At 45.7% G+C, this 24,607-nt stretch overlaps 1 protein-coding gene across 2 annotated transcripts in view; it reads left to right on the top strand.

Annotated features, from left to right (window-relative positions):
• Nucleotides 1–24,607, top strand: part of KLHL12 (kelch like family member 12) — a 621,505-nt gene that overhangs the window by 5,764 nt on the left and 591,134 nt on the right. For both annotated transcript variants that reach the window (XM_086923076.1, XM_086923077.1), the window contains exon 2: nucleotides 18,420–18,662. In XM_086923076.1, the coding sequence (XP_086779202.1) occupies nucleotides 18,480–18,662 (183 nt within the window). In that variant the 5' untranslated portion in view covers nucleotides 18,420–18,479. The remainder of the gene's footprint in view (nucleotides 1–18,419; nucleotides 18,663–24,607) is intronic.

Here is a 24,607-nt window from a genome sequence, read left to right as displayed (position 1 = left end):
AAGAAACCTCAAAATCAGGCTGTGAACAAGGTACAGAGAAACCAGCACAAGCATTTACGCAAGCTGGAGCTCAGAAAGTAAACAGTGAGAACAGAAATGGTGCATCGGTCACTGAAGCATTACTGACTTGGGGCTGTAAACACTGTCATGACATAGCTCACTAAAACAATCTTGAACGCAAGAGTGAGAGCAAAACACGCTCTGCAAGAAACACGTTTTCTTTCAACGAATACATGTGGTCTTCACTGTCTTCACTTTTCAAGCACTGCACTTGTGCTTGTGGCAGCATCCACCTTGCGGGAGTGAGCAGCGGCCATATGTTTGTAATAATCGTGGACGCTCCACTACTCGCTCCCGCAAGGTGGATGCCGCCACAAGCACAAGTGCAGTGCTTGAAAAGGGAAGACCGATGGCCAAAGGCCCTCCTAGAGCAGCGCATGCATGCTGCCTAGGCGAGACCTAAAAACTGGGACCACTATTGCCTCCTTACAAGTCGCTGGCAAAGGGCCAATAATAGCTGCTTTAAAAACATTTGCTGGTAAAGGTGCCCATAGGTTAGGGTTTCTTTTAAAGAGATCAAGGGGCACCCCGTCTGGGCCTGGGGCTTTCAAACAAATACCCTGTGCTAAGGCCTCCTCCACTTCAGCAACTGTGATAGACGAGCTGAGTTGGGTGTCTGTTGTTATGTCAACAACAAAAGGCCCCCTACCCTCCATTGGATTGCATTGGGCCTACTTTCGCTACACCTGGCTGCCCCTGTGCCGCTGAGGGTGTAACAACTGTACCTTTCCGACCCTGGGAGACCCATGAGTCTATGCCCAGAACCTTAACCTCACCAGTCGAGTACTCACCTGAAAGCCAATAACTCACTAACATTGACTGGTTTTCACTGAAATTTCTTTGAAGTGTCGATTTTTTTTAAAACTAAAATATTCCTCTAAAATCAGCCAAATAACGATTTCCGAAATACTCACCTGGGATCAAGAGAGAAGCCTGTGCTGTACTTACTAATTCAGTATTGAACCGCAAAAGTAATCTTAACCGTATTTACCAGTTACCTGTATTTTCTTCCATAGGAAACCATTGACTGATTTTCTCTGAAATTTCTTCTAAGTGTCGATTTTTGCAAATTACAAATATTCTTTAAAAATCGTACCAACTACTGAAACGTAATTACTTACCTGTCTTAGGTAGAGGTCCCAGTGCTGAACCTAGGAGTCCAGTACTGCATTACAGAAGTAATGAGAACCTACTTTACCTGTGACTTGAATTTCCTTCCATAGGATAACATTGTTAGTTTTTCTCTGAAAAGTTTCTAAGTGTCAACTTTTAAAATACATTTACATCCTTTAAAAATTGGAACTGTAACCAAAACGCTTTTACATAACTGTTTACAGCTTAGGTCCCAGGACTGAATCCATGATCCAGTCCTGTGGTTAGAAAAGTAATCCTTAAAGTAATCAACTGCATTTATGTAGAAAAACCCATTGAGCTCAATGTTAAATTGTGTTTAGAATTGTATTGCCTATTGCAACCCCAGTAACTGTTTTATTTACCAAGTCTATTGCCATTCTGCAAATTAATTACCTAAAGTCACTCATATTGAGAAAAGTATATTTTGATACCTGTTGGTTCTAAAATAAAACAACAATATCTTTGGATATAAAAACAATTGGTATAGAGTTCAGTTGTTGAGTGTGTGAAACCTTTTGCTGACTGAGTGTGTACAACAAATGCTTTACACTGTCCTCTGGTACTGCCTTACTGCTCGACTAAACTACCACTTTACAGAGTAAGGTCAGATCGGACTTTAACCTCGGTTATAACTCTGGGGATTGGGGACTCTATACACCCTGTACCTGACTTTGGTCTAGTATATTTAGAGCCACTTTCTTGCACTCACTGTTTCTCGTTGGTGTCATTTGCCGCGACACGCAGATTATCTTAATTTCCTCAAGTGTCAAAACCGTGGCAGGGAGATTTCAGAGCTGTCTGAAGCACGTCATGGATTGGATACATCGGAACTATCTTAAACTAAACACAGACAAAATGGAAGTCATGGAATTTGGGAATGGACCACCACTCTGGAACCAATCTTGGTGGCCGGTTGCCATTTATTCCACCTGACCTCAGAAAATCGGTTGCAGTCGCTTTAATCCTCTCTCGAATTGATTATTGTAACGCCCTCTTCTTGGACATAGATAAACGCCAAGTGCTTAAACTTCAGTCACTGCAAAATGCAGCAGCGCGAGTGCTGCTCAATATTCAAAAATACCACCACATCTCTAGCAGCATTAGGGAGCTTCACTGGCTACCGGTCAAACAGCTTATTGAGGTCAAGCACCTCATAAAGAAGATCGATTATCTCTGATTTGGTCCACCAGTAGAATTCAGCAGGAAAGCTGTCTTCCCCAGGAACTTTATGGTAGGGCAAGTTGGATATGGCCTGGGTGATCTACTTCTTGGTAATTGCACCCCTGAGCAACTCTCATCCCTCCTCCGCGAGGCAAGGGAGGCAGACACTGTCCAGGAAAAAGGCAACGTGCTCCGCCTCTGGAGTCACTACCGGGTAGTACTGGATCTTATAGTATGAGGCAAGCGCATTTGCGTTTTCTTTGATTTAGTGAGTATGGTTCCGGAGTCCAACTTGATGGTGGGTATAGTCATACACGCCTCTCTCTGCCTCAGCTGTGCCATCTGCCTGCTTTCTCCCACTGCTAATTATGTCGGTGCCTCAGCATTTGAAGTGCATTTTTGGCCTTGGAGGTTATCCGAGGGCTGGGCCTTATAAATGCACACAAGGCTGGATATGTCCCCTTCCAGGACCACATCTCGTTCCACCCATTGCTTGTTGGACAGGGCTGCATTCCTCATCAGCTGGTCCCTGAGAGTGGCCTTCGCCGCTGCCCAAAGGGTCAGAGCCGAGGCGACCGAGCCTTGATTGTGCTCCCAATAGGTCTTGACATGAGCAGCGAGTTGCTCCTTGCCTGCTGGATGGATGTATTAGATTGATAGCTTGAGTCGGGAGGATTTCCGGATCTGCCGGGTCAAGCCCATATTGGCTGATAAGCTGATCAGAGAATGATCAGAGAGGGCGCCTTATAGAATGGAGGACTCGCTTATTAGGGGGAGAAAAGGGTGGGCTACAAGGAAAGAATCTAAGCGCGACTGCGTGCCGTGTACCGGGGACAGATGGATATATACCCGGTCGCAGGACTTAACAGGTATCACAAATCCAAAATGCCTTGGTCCGTTTTGATGTCCTCAAGAGAGCACAGTTGGCATTTTTGCCACGTCAATAGGGCCTGTACAGTCCAGGATCGTGTCCCAGGCCAAGTTTCATTCACCTCCCACCAGGAAATGTACGGATGTAATTTCCGACAAGACCCAGGAGAGTTACAGAAAGAAGGGGCGTTTTCCTCCTGTTGGTGTGTAAACAGATCCAACACATAGTACTCTTTCGCCTATTTTCAGTTTGGTAAATGTATAGCGACCTTCTGGGTCAACCCAGGATTTGAGCACAGTGTGAGGCAGAGTTCAGCGGATCAGAATGGCCACTCTCCTTTTACGGAGGGGTCATCTGGTTATCCTCCTTGGGAGGGCAGCAGTTGTTAATTTCCTTACCCCCCCAATCTCGCTGGAGCTTCTGTCTCGGCGAGATGTGTTTCCTGGAAAAGGGATATATTGCATGCTTGGAATTGAGGTACGCAAGAACTTTCTTGCTTTTAATATAATGCATAAGTCCATTAACATTCCAAGAGAGGATCCTGAGGGCAAATCGCGAGGTCATTGTGAGTGCTGGGGGTGGGTGGGTAGTATGCGCCTGTGGGAATGGGTGTTCATGTTCTGCTTGATGGTGTGGTCCTTCAAGCCCCTCCGGGAGGGTTAGCCCGACAGCCGCTGGCGCAGCAAGAAGATTCCCTTTGTGCAAATGAGGAGGAAAGCCATCAGGAAGGGGATAGGGAAAGGTAGGAGGAAGGAAAGAGAGCAAGCCTAAATAAAAAGAGAGAAAAAGGAGAAAGGAAGGGAAACAAGGGTGAGTAGGGTGAAACGGAAAGCTTGATGAGGTAGCAGAACAGAAGTGGAAAATCACTACTACCAAAACTATACAATGAAGTACACTTGAAAAGTTGTAAGGCAACGTGCCTGAAATCTGGAAAGAAAGAAGAAATGTATGGTCAGCGGGTTTAGACCTGAGGGGTCTCCAGGGGTGGAATGGCCCAAGAAAGGATAAGTGTGGAAAGGTAAGTGAGGGGTGAGCAATACATAGTGGTTCAGAGAGGACTGCCAAGAGATGAGGGGTCTGAACAGATCCGTAGCAGCCAATTAATGACATATGAGGGAAGCCCCTGGGAAGGAAGATAGTGCGCAGTGGCGAACCAGCAGGTGAACAAGATGGTAAGATGGAGAGGGCATGCCGCAGTTGGCACTTACAGACAGGCTATTACATCAGCAGTGCTAACAGTAAAACAGCAAACCAGCAACAAGCCACCGGTAACAATAAAAAGGCATGCTATACTCAGCCAACTGGTTGGGAGAGTCCAGGTGTCCACCGCATGGATGCTGATGTTGTGCTTCTTAGTCAGCAGATTTAGCACGGCGCCTGTCCTGTATGTACGTTCTGCCACTGCCTTGATCACTTTCTCCATGCCACACTGCATGCAGTGCGTTTTGTCCTAGTGTTGATGCCAGGATGCACCAAGCTGCAGTTCCAGATGCCCGAGGATGGGTGATGTAATGTATGGCCAAGGGGGCATGAAGTGTCCATTGTAGTCTCGCACAGACCATCCAGAAACATTTGCTTCTTTCCCTAGAGAAATCGGCTGCGATTTGTATTTTGTGACCTTCAAAGTCATTGGGCCCATGTGCCCACGCTGCCGCCAGGATCTGCTGTGCTTGTTTGTGCTGTAGGAAACTGGCTTATGGGTCTCGCTTCCCTTGATGCCAGTGGCTGAATTTAGTGACCCTCTGTATTTCCAGTGGGGGCGAGAAGACAATCACAGTAAGGGTGGGCATGAAGTCGCGGGTGAAGCACCTGACATCAGAGCCCTCTGCCTTCTCTTGGATGCCAAGAAGTGGACATTTATTCCTGTGACCATTAAGGTCAACTATCCTATCACATAGAGCCTGCATTCCTGGTCTCTGTCTGGAAGGAGTTCTACTCTCGCTTCAAGCGAGGTCACCCGGTGGTCCAGACCCCTACTTTGTCATGGAATCCAGAGATCTCTGCACGGATAGACTTTGTCTCTGTCGTAAGATCAGTCATCTTTACGTCCATGGCTTCCAACCGATGCCCCACCGCCATTATTTCCTTCAGCATAAGGTCCATGGTGGCTTCAAGGCAGGGAGGAGGGGGGGGGGGGGGGGGAACGAGGATTATTCGGCTTGGGAAATAACTTTAGTCGGCAGCAGGAGGCACGTTGAATCATGCACCACTCTTCACAGATTGTCACGGGTGTACCCAGACCTGTCAGCGTGACCGTCTGCAAGGGCCAGTTGATAAGAGCTGCTCTCCAGGCCCTAACGGCTTCAATTAAAGGTGTGGCCGCTGCTGCTGACTACAACCACCTCTCTGCTGCTCCTTAATAGAAGATCTCCTGGCTTCAACTAGATGCTTGTATAAAAACAGCATTACATCCAGACACGGTGACTGCCAAATACTGATACAGATAGTCCTCTGGCCTCCCAACGCAGTGCGCAGTACAATCAGGAGGCCATCTGCAACGGCGGCCTGACTCGCAGATGCAAATTATCTTGAATATTATTTTATTCTCCACTGGTAACCAGTGCAAGTAGACCAAATCATTTTTGGCTGACGGTTATTTGGGTAACATCCTGTTGCATCCTGACACTCATATATTTTACACTGTTCCTTCTCTTCCTCCATAGCTTCTTCCTGTACTTCCCTAATGCAATCTAAAGTTTGATTAAACATAGTCACTTCTGCTGTCCATCTAACTGTCCCTACAATATACATTAAACTATACTCTAAATAGGCTGATTGTTTAGATGTTTCATTGGCAAAAGTATTTCCCTGTACTACCTCATCTTATACTTTTCTTGTGGACAAAACATTTAACAATAGCAACTCATTTTGGTAACATCAAGGTATCCAGTATCTTTACTATTCATTCCCCATTGTATATCTATCACCATGCAAAATAAAAATATTAAAAACTTTTTTTCTTTTCAGAGTCGTCCAAATGAATGGGCAACTCCAAAGACATATACATAGATATTTACAGTCAAATCTTTACTTAATTCACAAGCTCTAGTCAAAGCGGTCAGCTTCACAGATTGCGTTGACATTTGTTGTATTTTACATAACCCAACCACAGATTTCAAGGGAGTAACTATATAGGCCGTTATACTAGAGCCATCAGGTAGTTTGTTACCTAACAAAACAACAAGAGAGGTAGGGATAAAGGATACTCCTATCTCCCACAAAAATACTTACAAAAACAACAAAGGAGTAACCAAAAACCTACTAAATTACAATACTTCAAAACGCACAAAAGAGCAAAACTCACTGAATCTCACTCTCAGTGCGGAAACAGATGTCTAGAAACGGCAGGAACTCACAGTATAGATACAGGAAAAGACGTTTATAGTTGGAATATCATACGATTTTTTGTAAAACCCTCACTCATCAACATGGTTGATGACCTGCTTCGTCATTGGGATTTTTACCGAGGAGACAAAAATGTCTCCCCGGACTGCTACTACAACTGAAATACAGTGGAGCAGATTCCAACTAAACGAATAGTGAGAAGTGCAAACTTTAAAAAATGACAAGCTATCCTCTGCAATAAATTTAATATGGAGTCAGATTGTCATTGCTAAAAACAGTGAGTCGGACATTTATAGACCTTTTCGAGTCAAGTATATCCTAAGTGCTACTAAAAGGTCGACATGTTTCTGCTTTCGAGGTGCTATATTCCGCTAAGCTTTCCTCAGGACCAGAAGAAAAAGGTGATAAAATAAACTCCCAGGCGGTCTACGCACCCTAAGGCGTACCCAACCTTGGTGAGTTAAATGCGAACGTGGGTAAACTCACGGTTTTACCCAGTTGTAGGTCATGCTTGGGATTTCCAGCATCTACCAATCTGTAAGAAAGATTAGAAAATCATCATACCCAACAGATAGCCAAATGTTAAAATTAGAATGCATGCTTATTTTGCATACTTCAATCTATATTTATGAACAATTCCTGTCGTCAGAGCTTCATGCATACTTAAATGAACATTTATACGGGCGATTATCCATTCCCTACATTAATCATGAGGGATATTACAATGCTAGTATCCAGCAAATTATTACCAGTCTAGTATTCCTGTTAGTTATTTTACCAAGAAACTGGCAACAAACCCACTCGGCCATTTACCCTCCAGGGTAATTTTTACCCAGAAACGGGAAAGTAATTGTTAGACCAAAACCCCAATAACCAAAGTTGGTATAAAAGGGGGGTGGGAAAAGTTTTCTTAATTAACATCATCTTACACTATGCGTTAAAAACATGAAGGACATACGTTCAAAAAATTGTTTTTAAAAGAGGACTCAGCAAAACCAGATATAACTTACTTTAATTTTTATAGGGAATATCTCCCTGGGTACTGCGGCAGGGGTAATCTTCACGCCTCAGGATATCTATTGTAAAAACGTAGAAGAAACACCTCCGTTAGAGTTTTTTATTTGTAATCGGCATCCGCGCATGCAAAACAGCGGTAAACATCTCTCTGCATGTGTGACACGCCGAAAGTAAATGCAATAACCCCCCACTTCAGCTTAGGAAGACAGGGCATTCTCCCGATTAGTAACCCTCCCACCGGGCTTGTTTGAAAGAAATTAAACGATCAAACTTACTTTCACCGAGTCGGCTCCCCGCTCGGTACCTAGCAGATTCACGTCCGCAGCCCGAACGTTAGGTCAACAATTAAACGCCGGGTTATTTAAAAGGTGCACTGGTATTGGACTCTAAACCCCACGTGACCCTAGTCCTGGTTTAGTCTAAAGTGTGATCTAGGAAGATTCGGCGGGATTGGTGTGTGAGCACACGTGATCAGTAGAATGCAACCCAATCATCTGTGAACTACTACGGAGCCGTGTATACAATCCGATTGCTATGGTCCTCTCATTTCTGTCTCTTTTTTCTTTCCTTCACTAAAGCTTTATTGTTATTGACAGTGAAGCAGACTCTGAAGAGATTGCATTTTTTATACAGGAACAAGGGGAATTGCTCTTAACCACCCAATTTGTAACTGTTCAAGCAGTTTAGTGACACGTGGTGAATATAATCGAAAAGACTGGGTTATACATGTGCATCCTTTATTTGCGTTTGTTTAACCAACCCTTCCTTTGTCACTACTCACTCGGGTTATACTGCCACCGTTTTTAGTAAGATTGATCCTGGAAAGAGGTACATCCTGGAAAAGGGTTTTGAGGGGCATGTTTTATTCTTCTGTTCTATTCATTAAATCACACTTGTCACAGGATGTCTTCCCCTTATCTCGCAATGGGGAATTGTCCGCCAAGAAGATGTATGCAGGGAAATAAAGTGGGTGTAGTGACCATGCCAAACACGCTTAAACTGGACCGACCAGTTATATAATCATCTTTTCATGATGGACCCTCACGGGATGTCATCATTCAAGCCGGTCTGGTGTGACGCTAAGCGATATATCCACCTCTGTTCTTCTCAAAGAGAATACTCTGGGAGACTTTTCCTGTGAGCTGTTCAATACCTGTCCATCTTAGTTCATTTGGTGAATGATTATGCTCCAAAAAATGACTTGTCATTTTTGTTATACTCTTTCAACAGCGTATGGTGCTACGATGCTCACATATTCGTTGCTTCACACGTCTCCTAGTCATTCCAATATATTTTAAATCACATGGACACGTTATCAAATAAACAACATGTTCTGAATTACAGTTGGTATGGCTCCGTTGGTGCCACTGCCTGCCTGGTTCCAAGGATAGAAATTTGGTGCTGGTAGTCAAATGACATATATGACGTATACTACAACCACCACACGGGTAGTGACCCACCACAGGGGGAAGACCCTGGCATTTAAAACAGTCTGATTCCTATCTGTGGGTTGCATGCGTGGACGAGTATTCACGATGGCATCTTTTAGGCTTCTTGATCTTTTATATGAAAAAAGGGGCTCAAATGTGTACTTGTTAATATCTTCCAGTGTTTTTTGATACACCTACTCACAGAATTCGAAATCGAATTATAGGTGGTAACACATGTTAGAGGGGTATTTGTAAGTAGCTCTTTATCATAATCAGTCAAAAGGGCTTCCCTGTTCTGATTCTTTGCCCCTTTATTACTTTTGTCGATTAAGCGTTTCGGATAACCTCTCTGTCGCAGTTTTCCCGCCGGATCATTCGCTTGAACCTTATAATCTGACAATTCACTACAATTACGCTGAAGGCGTAGAAACTGCCCGAAGGGGAGATTCTCCCTCAAGGGGCGAGGATGAAAGCTAGAAAATTGCAGAAGATTATTTTTTGATGTAGGTTTCCTATATGTTTTTGTTCTCAGTGTATTGACTACTCTTGAGATCGTAACATCCAAAAAGACCTAAACAATCAACAAACAGTTTTCCTAGTGGGTCAGATATAGGTGTATCTGTCAGGTCTACCTGTCCCTTAGTCTCCTTCTCAGTAATAAAATATTCAATCATGCTTCTCATCTTGTTGGGACTCCAACATGAGCCCTGTGCGCCTACAGTACCCAGAGCCATTCCTGGGCACTGTAAGTGCAGTGCTGCCATTAAGAGTATATGGTGCTGGGAGGTCGACATTACGAACTCCACAGCACCATGATGGCCCCACTAAAGACTGAGAAGTTTGGTATCAAACTTCTCAGCACATTAAATCCGCACTGATGCCAGTGTGAGATAATGTAAAATGCACCAGAGCGCATCTTAGAGATGCCCCCTGAAACCTAACCTACAATCCACGTCTGGATTGAGAGGCTGCCCCACAGAAGACATGTTGCTGGACCCCGGGGTAGAGAGCCCCCCGCTCTCCTGGGCCGTCAACAATGCACATCCTGGGCGAGGTGCTAGGTTTCCTCCGCCAGGATGGGCAGGGGGAAGCTTCAAAGGCCTGCCGCCTCTGTGAGTTTCTCCAGACCATTTGCTGTACCCAGCAACTGGCCCCCACTGGTTCTGACCCCCCACTCTGGCAGGAAACCCTACGTCATGAAGGGGGGGAGGTGCCAGCCTGTGCCAACCCCACCCCTCGGGTGGGAGAGGCGAGGTGAAGCACAACCCCGGGCTCTGGCCATCTTGAAGATGGGGAGCCCTGCCCAATTACAGCTAGGCTCCTACCCCCCCTCCCACAGGAGAGGAGCAGACTAGGGGGTGAACCCACCCCAGGACAGGGCCCTTTTGGTCCCTGCCCTTGCCCTACCTGTAACACCCCTAAATTCAGTATTTAGGGGCTCCCTGAACCTTCCTTCCTCAGATCCCGATAAGAAAAGAAGAAGACGACCCGCCGTGCGGCTGCTAAAAGTACGACCCCAGCTGACATGGCCCCAGCCCTACCGGCCTGTCGATCCTGGAACCTGCTCCTGCTTAATCCCGGCGACTCCTGCCGACAGCAACCTTGGGACCCCTAGAGGACCTGCCTGTCTTGACCCTCTTGAAGGCTGGGACTCCCATAAGCAGAGGCTCTGCTCAACAACCATACTCCTTGTATCAGCCAAGAAGCACCAGACCAACCCACTCTGTACCCGCCGTGCCCGGCCCGTGCCCGAGTGAAACAAGACCACGAGGACGTCCCCCCGGTGACTGGGACCCGAAGTCCTGTGCCCAAAGACCCTCCTCGACAAACCAGACGACGCCTGCAGCCTCACAACCAGGGAACCCCCAACCGCGACCAGCCAAGGGTAAGATTTCCCAACGCCCAAAGATACCCCATCACCCGGCACCCTGTGGCCCCCTGTGCCTTCCTTTGGGGTACCTACCTCTTCTCCAAGATCCCAACTTACCTCTCGAAGTGGTGGTCGCACCTGAAGAATCAACGTCCCCAAGCCTACAGCCTTTGTTCCCTTTTTAGGTTTTGACTGGCGATGCGTACTTCAGTACGCATGCGCCAAAAAACCTTTTGATGTGTGTGTGTGGGGTCGGGAATACGCCCTCTCCTCCCATTGGCTAGCTCCATAAATGGAGGCTAGCCATTGGGAGAGGGCTCCGTCCGTCAATCTTGGACCAGATTCGGGGGCGTTCCCGAGAATTTTTGGCTTTTGGCGACGTCACGCTACGTCAGCCAAAAGCCCTCGGGAACGCCCCCAAATCTGGTCCGTCATTGAGCCGGCACCCGCCTTCCTGCTTGCGTGAGTGATCTGACACAATCATCAGAGCTATCACAGTTCCTGCTCCAGCATCCTCTGGAACTGAACTGGACACGGAGGTGAGAGTTATAGAGTTATACAGGTAGGGCTCTCTGCGCACAGCTCTTCCCTGTCGATCCGTTCGCTCGTCAGTAAGACGCCCTTGTTCATATTCACCTGGAAGTGCTGCTTCTTGGCTCTCGACATCAGCTTCAGCCCGCGGGAGTTCAGACCGATGACGTCAATGCCCAGATCCTTGGCGAGCGGTACCTGCACATATGTTGGTCAGTGACTGTACGGGTGTTGTTTTCGGCAGGACGCATTTCGGTGTGTGCGTAGGCGTTATGTGCGTACCCTAGTGTGACTACTTGACACCATTGGCACAGCGCACACCACCCGGCTGGGTGTCTTGGCGCTGCACGCTCTGAAGTGAAGGATACATTGACTTGGTTTATTATACTTGCTGGCAATATTTCAGCATTTTTAAGACGAGCAGTTCTCATCAGTAAACAGTAGATGGCAGCAATGGATTTGGAAACGAAGGTCGCGCCTCGGAGACAAAGGGTCTTGCGGCAGCGGTGCCCGGCCAGCGGTGAACCCTGCCGGGACCCCTGAAGAAGAGAAGACGCCTCTCCGCCCGCGAGCCCCACAGCCGCAGCGGGCGCTGCACCCGAGCAGCCTCCGGACAGGTAGGGCGCGCCCCCTGTGCTTCAATCCATCACTAAGGAGGAGGAGGCAGGGAGCCCTGGACCAGTCCCTGCTGGGAAGAGGGATGGAGCCGCTGCGGACAGAGGCAGCGCTTGCTTCTCGCTGGGGCTGTCAGCAGCAGACATGATGAAGAGAGTGTGTGTGTGTGTGTGTGTGTGTGGGTGGGGGGGGTAGGGTTTGAACAGCCATCGGCGCTCTTGGGGCGTCACTGCCCCCCCCTCCCTTGAACACCCCCCCACCACACACACTCCTCGCTTTCCACAAACGCAGCAGCTCTGGTTTTGAGGCTTGTGATATTTCATGTGGTCCACCGTGCGCAGTGGGTGTTAATGGGCTGCCCCCTTTTCCCGTCTTGAATTTATACTCCAGGGCTGAAATGGACAGCGCGCCCGGCTTCGATAAATCCGATTTTCAAAGAGACAACTCGGCGGGCCTTGCCCCTGCTCTGCCATCATCCATGCAGGGCCTGCTGCTCCAGTCCAGGTTTTCTGCTTCGAATTCTGAGACTTGTAGTCTTTATATGAACACAACTACAAGTCCCAGAAAATCAAAGAAAAACCTGGAGTGGAGCAGCGCATCACATGCGGACCTGGTAAACCTGGCAGGGCTGCGCCTGGAGCCGCAGTTTCGAACTCCAGATGTTGTATAAAGACTTTAATCTGCCCAGTGAACTCAAGGTCTTTGGGGTAATACTCACACTTATTAATTACAGCGCTTTGAAGACCCCGCACCATGGTAGCGAGCGCTCTGTAATCACTATAGTGCCCCACCCTCATGGAACAGGCAGCAGACGCCCCTCTGCACACTGTCAACGCCCACCTCCCCCCCCCCCCCCCCCCCTCCCCCCCCGGCTGGTCTGCAATCTTCCATATACTCCTCTGTTTCTTAAGTTGTATGCTGTTTGACCTGCATTAATCTGCTTTTGAAGATGCAGCCACCTGGGTCCTGCTGCCCCTCAGCTGTAGTTCAGTTCATCTGCTGCCTCTATGAACATGGAATGCTTCTTGTAAACTATGGACAAGTGGTTCGAGGAATAATCCGGTGTCATCAACCCATTAGCTATGGAGTATTTTCTGCTGTTGAACTATCACTTAGCCTTAATCCCTTGGCCGCAGCGGTAATTACGTCACAGCGCTGGGGGGGGAGCCCGGCGCCGCCATGCTCGTGACAGAACCACGCCACATGAGCCACGGGCGCGCTATGCTCATGACAGCGTGGTTCCGTCACAACTCCGCCCACTCACTAATTCACTCGCACAGGCGGGGAATCAGTGCCGCGTGGGCGGAGCGGCCCCAGCATGACAGAACCACGCCGTCATGAGCACACGGCGCCCATGACTCATGACGACGTGGTTCCATCATGAGCAGGAAAGGGGTTAAAGTAGAGTACCTCCCATGACTCACTACCCCTCACAGTGATCTTAGCACTGGCTGTGATCAACTTTATACCCTTGACCCCTGATTACCTCCTCCTAGCCCTGCTCTCTCTCACACACACACAAACTTTTTGGGTCCCCACAGTCTGGGTTAGAAACACCCAGACACTTATGCAGATCCAGTATTTTCTGAGCATTGTCACCAAGTAAATGTCAAGAGGTTAGACATACTAACATGGACCTGGTGTAAATTACAGGGGTGCGGATTTCCTCACACCCGGATCTTACTGGTGCAATAAATAACGCAGAACTCATAACACCTATTCATATTACTTCAATATATTTCCTTTTCAAACTTAAAAATATAACTCAACTCTGACCTCTGAAAGTAGGGGTTTATGTTCGAGTCAGAATCTTCTGGCCCCCCTGTAAAGAGAGCCGCAGGTGAGCATCTCACTGTGAGCGACAGGCGAGCATCTCACTGTGAGCGACAGGCGAGCATCTCACTGTGAGCGACTGGCTAGCATCTCACTGTGAGCGACTGGCTAGCATCTCACTGTGAGCGACTGGCTAGCATCTCACTGTGAGCGACTGGCTAGCATCTCACTGTGAGCGACTGGCTAGCATCTCACTGTGAGCGACAGGCGAGCATCTCACTGTGAGCGACCGGCAAGCTGATGCCTCTCTGAAGTGCTAAACTGCCATAGTACATAATGTTTACACTCCAATAATGAAGAACGACAACTTCATTGTATGGTGTTTGATGCTGCAATCATTTTTGACGGTATTCTGGAATATTAGCCCACAGGGAGAAAGACACCAATAACAAAACTAAAAAGAAAAATGTTCATAACAGGTGTCATTCTCTGAGGAGCTCATCTATTACCCATGCCAATATTATTGCAGTCAAAGCAATGAGGTGGGGGTCAAACGGCAAACCTATTTCTCCCAAGATGGAAGGGGGACGCCAGGCATGGTTATTATCAGGGGGTTTTACACCTCACTGTCCTTATATCAAGGAGGTGACACAGGCAGCGGTGCCGCCATTCTCTGTTGGTACCAACAGATGCCACAGCACACCCGCACCACAGACCTTTACCTGCAGACACCTTTCACTATATACTATATATCTGTGTGGCTGTGTGTGTAGGAAGCTTTGTGTGGCTGTGTGTGTGGGGGGCTCTGTGTGGCTGTGTGTGTGGGGGGCTCTGTGTGGCTGTGTGTGTGGGGGGCTCTGTGTGGCTGTGTGTGTGGGGGGCTCTGTGTTGCTGTGTGTGGGGGGCTCTGTGTGGGTGTGTGTGTGGGGGGACTCTGTGTGTGTTTGTGTGTGTCATTTGCGAGAGATAAAGCTAGTGGCATTGTAAATGACAATGCCATTTATTTATGTTAAAAAAAACATAAATAAAAATAATGTCAAGAGCAATGCCAATAGCTCTAACTTTAACAAAGGCAAAACCATTGCATTGTAAATGCTTGTTACCTTTTCCTTTGAATAACATTGAGCACCCGACGCCTCAAAAACACCCTGCACCCAGCCGCCGAGTGCCCCTGGCCGTGCACCCTGTGTCCTATCCTACTTCCCCATTTGCCCTGGGCAAGTGACCAGGAGCCCAGCTCCCACAGCTGCGTGGCCTGCTAGCCAGCAGCCACCAACGGAAGTCCTTCTGCGTCTGATTGGATAACATTGGGCCTAACTACCTCTGCACCCGGCTGCCCCTGTGCTGCTGAGGGTGTACCAACTGTACCTACCTGACCCTGGGGGACCCCCGAGTCTATGCCCAGGACCTTAACTTCACTAGTCGAGTACTCATCTGGAAACAGATAATGCACTTTCCTGCCATAGGATAACATTGACTGGTTTGACTCGAAAAATCTTCTATGTGTGAAGTTTTGAAACTCTAAAATATTCCTATAAAATCGGCCGAATTCTGAATTCCGAAGTACTCACCTGTGATCAGGAGAGAAGCCAGTACTGTACCTAGTAGCCCAGTACTGAACGGCCAAAGTAATCCTAACCGGGTTTACCAGTAACCTAATTTTCTCCCTAGGAATCCATTGTCTGCTTTTCTATTAAATTTCTTCTAAGTGTCTATTTTAGAAAACTTGAAATATTCCTTAAAAAATCGTACCGACTACTGAAAAGTAATTACTCACCTGTCTTAAGTACAGATCCCAGTGCTGGACCTAAGAGCCCAGTACTGTATTACAAAAGTAACGAGAACGTACTTTACCTGTAACCTGAATTTTCTCCCATTGGATAACATTGCTAGATTTTCTCTGAAAAGTTTCCAAGTGTCAACTTTGAAAATACATTTATATTCCTTAAAAAGCATTGCAATAAGCAAAACGTTTTTACTAAAGGGTTTTCAGCTTACACCCCAGGACTGAATCTAGGATCCAGTCCTGGAATTACAAAAGTAATCTACAAAGTAATTAACTGCATTTTTTTGTAGAAAACCCCATTGAGCTCAATGATAGATTGTGTTTAGAATTGTGTTGCCTACTGCAACCCTTGTACCTGTTGTGTTTACAAAGTCCTTTCCTTTCTGCAAAGTAATTACCTGAGAACACTCATAATTGAGAAACGTATATTTTGATACCTGTTGGTTCTAAAAATAAAACAACTATATCTTTGGATATAAAAACAATTGGTCTAGAGTTCAGTCTTTGAATGTGTGAAACCTTTTGCTGACTGAGTGTGTTCAACAAATGCTTTACACTGTCCTCTGGTACTGCCTTACTGCTCGACCAAGCTACCACTTTTGAGAGTAAGGTCAGCCCTGACTTTAACCTCTGTTATACCTCTGCGGTTGGTGGCCTCTATACACCCTGTACCTTACTTTGGTCCAGTATATATAGAGCCACTTTCTCACAGTGATCTATTTGGGGGTGTTTCCTCTAAAGCCAATGTAGTGGAGGCTGCTGATGAGGGTGTTGTGGGATACAGTGTTAAAGGCCGCTGAGAGGTCGAGGAGGATCAAAGCTGCTGTCTCAACGTGATTGAGAATGGATCTGATGTCATCGGTTAAAGCTATTAAAGCAGTCTCTGTGCTGTGGTTGGTGCGGAAGCCGGACTGGGTGGCGTTGAGTAGGTTGTGCCCTTCCAGATGATCTGTGAGTTGGTGAATGATGGCTTTCTACAGGACTTTTACCGGGAAGGGGAGAACAAGATGGGGTGGTAGTTCTTCAGCTTGTTGGGGTCGGCATAGAGTTTCTACGGGATGGGATTCATAGTTGGGTGTTTCCAGCCAGGCATCAGGGAAGGTGTCTGTGGTGATAGATGACTTGAGGATGTTGGTGAGGGCACTGTTGATCGCCTTCTGTCCCAGGTTGAAAAGTGGTGGGGGCAGGGGTCTGTTGGTGCTCTGGAGTGGATGGAGGTCATGATCATTGGGTTCTTGGTGTGGTGAGTGGTGTCCATTTACTGAGGTGGCCTTTGTAGTTGCCGATCTGTCAGGAGGTAGCTGAGGGTGAGTTGGTTGCAGGTTGAAGTTGCTGTAGATGTATTCTTTTTTGTTGTGGAAGTAGTCCGCCAGGGAGTCGCAGAGGGCTTGGAAAGGGCGAATTATGGTCTCGGTGGGCGACGGGCAGGAGAATTCTCTGACCATGCTGAAGAGTTCTTTTGTGTGATTGGCACTGGCTTTGATGCGGGTGGTTAGGGCTGCTTCATTAATTCTAAATAGCCCTATCAACAGGGGAATTACACCGCCTTCCTCAAATAAATAATAGCAATAAAGTCTCTCTCTAAATCCAGAAATTAAATTTCACACAGAATTGAGATTGCCAACACTGGTATAGTTAAATCACATGACCTAATTGAATTTTTATAAATATTTATTCATGTCAAATAGAAAAAGGTTATTTTGCATGTATGTTATGACCTCTTGCTTTACAGAAGATATAGAATATTCTCTAAAGCAACAAATCGCAATAAATACAACTATAATTGCATATCTACAACTTGTTGCAAATAAGGAGTCCAACAAACCTTTCCTCAATAAAGGAAAAACCCATGCAATATTTACTGTAGCTAGAATAATGCTCTGAAAAGTAATCTTGTTTATGCCTTGATTAAATGGTACCAGCATGCCCTTTGCCTTGTGATTTTTTTAAACTTTTACACTATTTCAAAAGCATAGACTTTGTATACATTTTTCTGGGATTCTCTACTTCCTTCTAAATAATAAAACGTTCTCTCACTGGTAAGCTAGCTTGTGAGATTCAGTGGGCAGATTCTGTAAAGCTGTAGTTTCGTTTAAGCCAACATTAAATTGGACAGTACAAACTATATATCTGCTTTGTTTCTGTTTAATTTTTTCGTTGCTCGATTTAACGGTTTAATTATATTTTGCCATTTTCCCTTTTCTTGATTTCTTAACTGTATTTTATTAACAGGAAGCTTGAGAAATATGACAGTCATTAGGGCATCTAATCTTCTCTTATGTGCTGAGATTAGGTTTGCCCTTTATCCTATACGTGGAAATCCGCAAAACATTTGGATAGTTTTCTAGAGAAAGTTGGTAGTATATCCCCACTTATCACTCTCACTCTCCTTTTGATGAAAATGCATGTATGCTTCCTGGAAAAATATTTTTCTTGGAAAGTTTTATGTTGGTCTGTCCCAGATGTATAGATTAGATTTGTAAACATTTTTCTGAAATAATGAGTCTTTAAAACCCTTGCTTCCAGTTTACCTGCTTGGCATTGATTGAGTCATGTTTCACTTAGTATGCATCTTACCAACTACCTATCTCATGGCCATGGATTCTTGTTTTGTAGATGAGGTTTTCGCTTAGACCTTTGTAACCAAGGATATCCCTAAGATGATGCTTCCAATGTCCTCCTTTTGCCCATCCTCTCCTTTAGGTGTCCAGGCAGGCTAACCCAGCACAAGTAAACCGCATAAAGTAGATCAACTTGCTGTGCTTTGTTTTTTAACTCTGTTGCACATGTGTATAGTAAATTAAAATATGTAATCTTTCTCTTCAGGTAATTGACCCCGTATCTCTGCTTCACTCACATCCTCCGGGTCCCCAATGATGCAAAACCATGGCTCCCAAGGACATCATGACCAACTCCCACGCCAAGTCCATCCTGAATTCAATGAACTCCCTGCGCAAGAGTAACACGCTCTGTGATATCATCCTGAAAGTTGACGAAAAGGAGTTTCCTGCCCACCGCATTGTACTGGCAGCTTGCAGTGACTATTTCTGTGCCATGTTCACCAGCGAGGTAAGTTGGATACACAACCTGTTGTTCTTCAGGGTTACTTGGTACAAACCTGGACATCATTCCTGTCTGGAAGAAGAGGTTACGTATCCTCAAAAAAGATTTTAATACCACTTTGCTCACTAGTTCAACTATCCTTCCTTCCCTTTCTCTCCTTCATAGGTTGATTGCATCTTTCCTGATGTTTCCGATGAGGGAATATAAACTGATTGTATATGATGGTATTAAACAGTAGAAATATGAATGAAAAACTTGAGTTTGAAAAATTGCATTAGTCATGGGGCAGCACTGGTTAAAAGAGTAATTTGAGGGCAGTCATTGAAACCTGGATAACCTGTCAAAGGTACTGTGAATTTGAACTGAGCACTAATGAATACAGATCTCTTTTTTTTTTCTGGAAGTCTATTTGAGTGGCATATCACTTTGAATTCGAGCAGCCCTGGTATTTAGCGGTACATAATATTTAAAAATTGGCTTACTTTCACCAGTTTGATGCAACGCAGAGTAATAAATAACTACCCAACTCCATTTTTATTTTAAATATCTTTATTACATATTTGAAATTTTTAAAAATCTGAGGTCGTTCAAAACTGTATTCATACATATTCGGACAGGCATTGTGAGAGTATATGCAGCTGAGGTTCATAACATAATTACATCTACAGAACAGGTATATACATGTTTCTGCATTTGTGATATTAAAGTAAACAGTTGTAGACCACATCTTTCTTGTTCTGTGTCACTTCTTTCCTTTGTTTACAGATAATAGCATCTGTGAGATACACAATCGCCTTGAGCACGGCTGCATTCAGTTGTCACGTAGAATGCGCAATAGTTTTTCACATGGGGGCTATACATACATGATCACCTCCGTATAAAACTAAAAGGCCTACGAAATATGCTAATAAGATATATATATTTTAATCCTCTAAACTAGTACCTTTAAAAAAAAAAAAATGTTATCAAGAACGTATCGTAGCTGGGCCTGGATATGTGCATCTTGTACATTTGTGGTATGTTAGCTCGCCAGGGTGGCACTCTGGCTCGTGCACACACTTAAGAGCCGGGCGTGCTGGGCAAGCAGTTGTTAACCTAGGTGCGTTCGCGGGAAATGGTTCAGGCCACAAGTGTATTTCATTATAGATCACAGCTGATGTATTAGGTGACGAGTGTCTGTTTGCTTGGGGCTTCGCTGTTTGTGACAATGTAACATACCTGGGGCATGAAATTTGAAAGGATGATATCAAGTCCAAAAAATGCTTCATTACTGCAGTTAAAGATTCTCCTACTACACAAAAAAAAGATCAACTTAATTCTTTTTTAGGGCTTGCTTAATATTAACAACATAGCAACATTCCAATGATGTAACATGCATGTAATCAACTCTACAGTTAGGTTGACGTGTTTCTCTGTCACCTTGCTTATAGCTGGCAGAAGGGATATGGCGATGTAGTTGCCCAATTCTACAGGGTCCAGATTAGGCTTTTTAAGTAGAGCTTTAACCCTCACCCCTTTCCATTTGATGGGAACTATTCCAGTAGCCAGCGAGGCATTGACCAGATTTATCAAATTAGGGCTATTATTGTGGTGACCTGTTTCAGAATGTTTAGTGGCGCTGGGTCAGTAGGAGAACCACTCTTTACCGTGGACAGCTGGGTGAGGAGAGTTTCCTGGGACATGGGGGAAGGCCTCGAATATATTCAGGGGGGCCTGAGTGGAAATCCGTCTGAGGGTGTGGGGGTTTGTCTTCATCACCCTTACATGGGAGGGATTCCAGGATATACTGGAAATGGTGGGGGCGTATAGTTTCCACACTGCAACCCGGGGTCTGCCTTTGGTCCAGATTAAGTCACGGAACAGACGTTCCAGCTCACAGAAAATTTTGGCCGGGATATGGATCGGGAGGTTCGAAAAATAGTATAATAATTTTGGCAGGATTATCATTTTTATCAATGTGATGCTGCTCATGACATTCAATGGGAGTGACTTCCAAAAGTGCACTTGGGCCTTAACAGCTGAGATAGCTCTGGTTAGGTTTCCTTCTAGTATGTCGGTGGGTGATCAATATACAAAGACGCCAAGATAACGGAATGCGGTGGTGTATCAAGTGAGAGTGGAGCCATTTATAAACACATCCGTCGCCACCGTATTTTCACTAAAGGGGTAGACATCCGATTTTGCCCTGTTCACCCGAAGTCCAGACTTTCTCAAAGTCCCTAAGCATGTCCGCTATAGTTGTGGCAGTATCGTGCAGATCGCGCACATACTATAGCAGGTCGTCTGCATATAAAGAAACAGCAGGTGTCCCAACACCTAATTGCATGCCTCATGTATCGCCATCTCTGCAAAGTAGCATCGCTAGTGTCTCCATGGCTAGGGAAAATAGCAACGGGGACAGGGGGCATGCTTGACGCGTGCCTCTTTTCACCTGGATGGGATCCGAAATGAGCCGGCCAGTCCGAACTCGAACAATAGGGCTTTGGTAAAGCAGTTGGACAATGCTCATGTAATGGTCCCCCAGCTCATATTTGTGTCATACCGCCGCCAAATAAGGGCATTCCAGGGAGTCGAAGGCCTTCTCCAGGTCCAGCACTAGGCAGCCAGAGTGTGGCCATCTGTGCAGTGAATATTTCTTAATCCCGAAGAACCTGCATATATTGAGTGAGGTGCTTCTGGCAGTGACTAAACCATTCTGGTCAGGGTGTACCAGTGTTTCTACCAATGGGGCTAAGTGCTTAGCCATGGCTGATGCAAGGATCTTGTAATCAGTGTTTAGAAGGGCTAATGGACGATAAGAACCTAAGGCTTCAGGGTTTCTACTGGGTTTGAGGAGAGAGATCAGTAGCGCTTCAATTTTTGTGTCAGTGAGTGTGGAGTCATCTACTGCAGTTTCATACACCTTTAGCAGCTGCGGCGCTAGTAAGTGTGCTTAGGCCTTGTAAAATTCTGTCAGTAGGCCATTGGGTCCCGGTGCCTTACCGTTAGATAACGAGAATATGCTTTCCTGGACCTCCTGTAGAAAGCAAAATGTATAAGACGCTATTTCTAGTCACCTCCTAACACCATGGGGGTAGCATGCCATGCAGCCAATTTGTGTGACAGCATTTTAAAAAAGGCGGCCTGATTGAAATTTGGCGCAAACAATGATGTATTAACCACTGGTCTTCCATTTAGTGCTCCCCTTACTATTACGTATCTGCGTTCATTGAAGAGTCCACCACCGGGAAGGGAGTCCCTGCCTGACCCATATCAAAACTCACCTAGCGTACGCTGAGTAGCCTGTAGCGTATAATTGCCACCTCCACCTCCTGTGTAATTGTGTCACCTCTGGTTTGGGCAGGTGTGTCTCTTGGAGGAGGGCTATTTGTATGCAATGTCTTTGAGATATGAGGTACCTGCGTGATGGCCTGTGTATAACTCTCACATTCCAAGTGCCTATACTAATGAGTGCCATGGTGTGTGATTATTGCTACCGCATAAGCCGTTTCGGGCCGATGATCGTGGAGAATTGAAGTATTGTGTTTGAAAACGGTTGCAGATTATGTCCCCCCACTGAGCCAATTCCCTGACTACCATACCTCAGCACGTAAATGATGCTGTAACAAACACACAAACTGTATTGAAATAAAAATACCAAAAGGGCGAGTGTGCAACAGGCAACCGTCCAAACAAGAAGCAGAAGCAACATTTAAACTATGTCTAGGGGGACTACAGTACGCGGCAATCTAAGAGGTCTCAAACAATGGGGGTTCATCTCCGGCAGCTCCCCAACCTCCGGCTAAGTGCACGCAGATCAGGGCTGCAGCTCAAATGTCAAACATGATGTTCCCATTGGGGGGAGGTGTAGGAACCCCTACCTGTTAACACTGGAATCCGTTTTCGACTATGACTCAAGCCTCCCGCTTTCAGCCAGAACCCTAGCATTGATACACATTTCTGACATGGAGAGCAAATGATTGTATCATTCAATCTGAACGCAGTTCTATAATACTTGCATATATTGTGTCATAGTCTTTGTGCTTGGCAGTAAATATAGAGAGCAGGAGTCTAGGCAATGTAATGAGAGTTCTGTGGAGTAACTTGAGGCAGTTCACATGAGTCTTGTGAGACCAGAAAACTGTCGGAGATCGTAGTCACTTGCCAGTCCTTGCTGGTCAGAAGTTGAGTTAGCCTCTTAATCCTGTGTCCTGCTGATAGCCGCAACCTCCCGGAGGGCCTGGAGTTGGCTGCTCAGTATCTGCTCCGGAACTAGTCTGAGGGGTTTGAGAGGTTGAGGGCCGAGTGTTTTTTCTTTACCCTACGACGACGCCGTGGGGAGACAGTGGGATTCAGCTCTCTCATTCTGGTGGTCTGGACCCTACCGCCCGTGGAGTCATAACTGTCAAGTCAGTCCTCCGCTCCCTCTGAGGTGTTGAAGGAGTGAGTCTTTCCGTTTGCGACTACCTTTAGCTTTGCCGGAAACAGCAAAGAGTACTTGAGATTGTTCTGCCGGAGACGCCTTTTCACTGCCATGTATGAGTATCGTTGTTTCTGAACTTGCAGTGTGTGGTCCGGTAAAAACATGACTTTGTGATTTTCCACCTGTATGTCTTGTAACTTCCTGGTTTCCTGGAGTACGGCATCTCTGTCTCTGTAGTTTAATAGGCTGATTAGAAGCGGTCTTGGATTTGAGCCCGGGGATGGGGGCCCAGCTGGTACTCTGTGCTCCCTCTCGATCACAAAGTGAGGAGAGAGGGCTTCCCCGGGCAGCAGCGTGCAAAGCCAGTGTTCAGTGTAGGACACAGGGTTGATGGAGCGGTAATTTCTTCTGGTAATTTCTCAATGCAAAACCCTCATGCTACCTCTAATTTACCGCTCAAAAGGTGTTGGGCCCTTCACACCATGTATTACCTTCAGGAGACTTTAATAATCATGAACAGTCAAAAATGCAATTATTATTTTAAGCCAGTAAAGAGTTGTTGAGTATTTAAAGGGTTTTATTTTCTAGTCAAAAGTTAAGTTTTCTCTGACAGTTTATTCATTAATAAAATATCAATCAGGTTACAGAATTTGGAAAACAGAAAAAATAGCATTAATACAGAACATATTACAGTGTGCATATAAGCATTACATATAGGAATGTGGCGCAAAATGTCATTCAAAATTCTTAAAGAGTTTCTAAGAAAAAATAGTCTTGAAAGGCTAATCAAAAATCAAATAGTTTGCAAAAATCTCCCATTAAGAGAAATAAATGCATAAGTCAAAATAAATCTTTTCAGACTTAATTAATTAGTCAAAGCATAACCTATAGCTTAGCATCTAAATCTAAAAAGCCTTTCTATCTGTTTGGTGCCCTGTGCATCTGTGTGTAAAGAGCAAGCAGGGAGGGAGATAGCCCCTCCTTCACAGGCTTCAAAGGAATGTGGCCTGCAGTGCCAAGATATGACGTGGAAGCAAGAAACCTCCCCCTGACTCTCCTCGGACGCACCTCCCCTTCAGCAATCTCCCGGGACGTTCTCGTACCTAACCCATAGGATGTCTGGCCTAATCTGTTCCTTCTCTCAAGAGCTCACACACCCCCCTAATGAGCCTAGAAGCCAGCTGAGCTGAGAAAAGCCAGCCCCTCCTCCGGAGAGGTAGTATTTATACACAGAATTTTTGCAGACTACACAAAATGTTTCAACTTTCAGGAAAACCTGTACGTGATTGGTCCGTCATGATCTGGCATGAGTTCTCACTTTCCTGACTCATTCAAAAAAACCTGACTATATCAGTTTTAACAAAAGAAGCATACATAATAAATACATTTTATAAGTTTGCAACAATTGCTAGGGAAAATGTTTCTATAGTTTTCCTTCTTTCCTTCACAGAGCAGTCAGATGGATACTTTTAACTAACACTGGTACATTGGCAGAATCACAAGAATGTACAGTTCACGGTGTCCTTGACTTCTTTGTGGTTTGAGTCAA

Source organism: Lissotriton vulgaris, chromosome 5, assembly GCF_964263255.1.
Source record: "Lissotriton vulgaris chromosome 5, aLisVul1.2, whole genome shotgun sequence".
Taxonomy (NCBI): domain Eukaryota; kingdom Metazoa; phylum Chordata; class Amphibia; order Caudata; family Salamandridae; genus Lissotriton; species Lissotriton vulgaris.
This window is presented reverse-complemented; position numbering and strand designations above follow the sequence as displayed.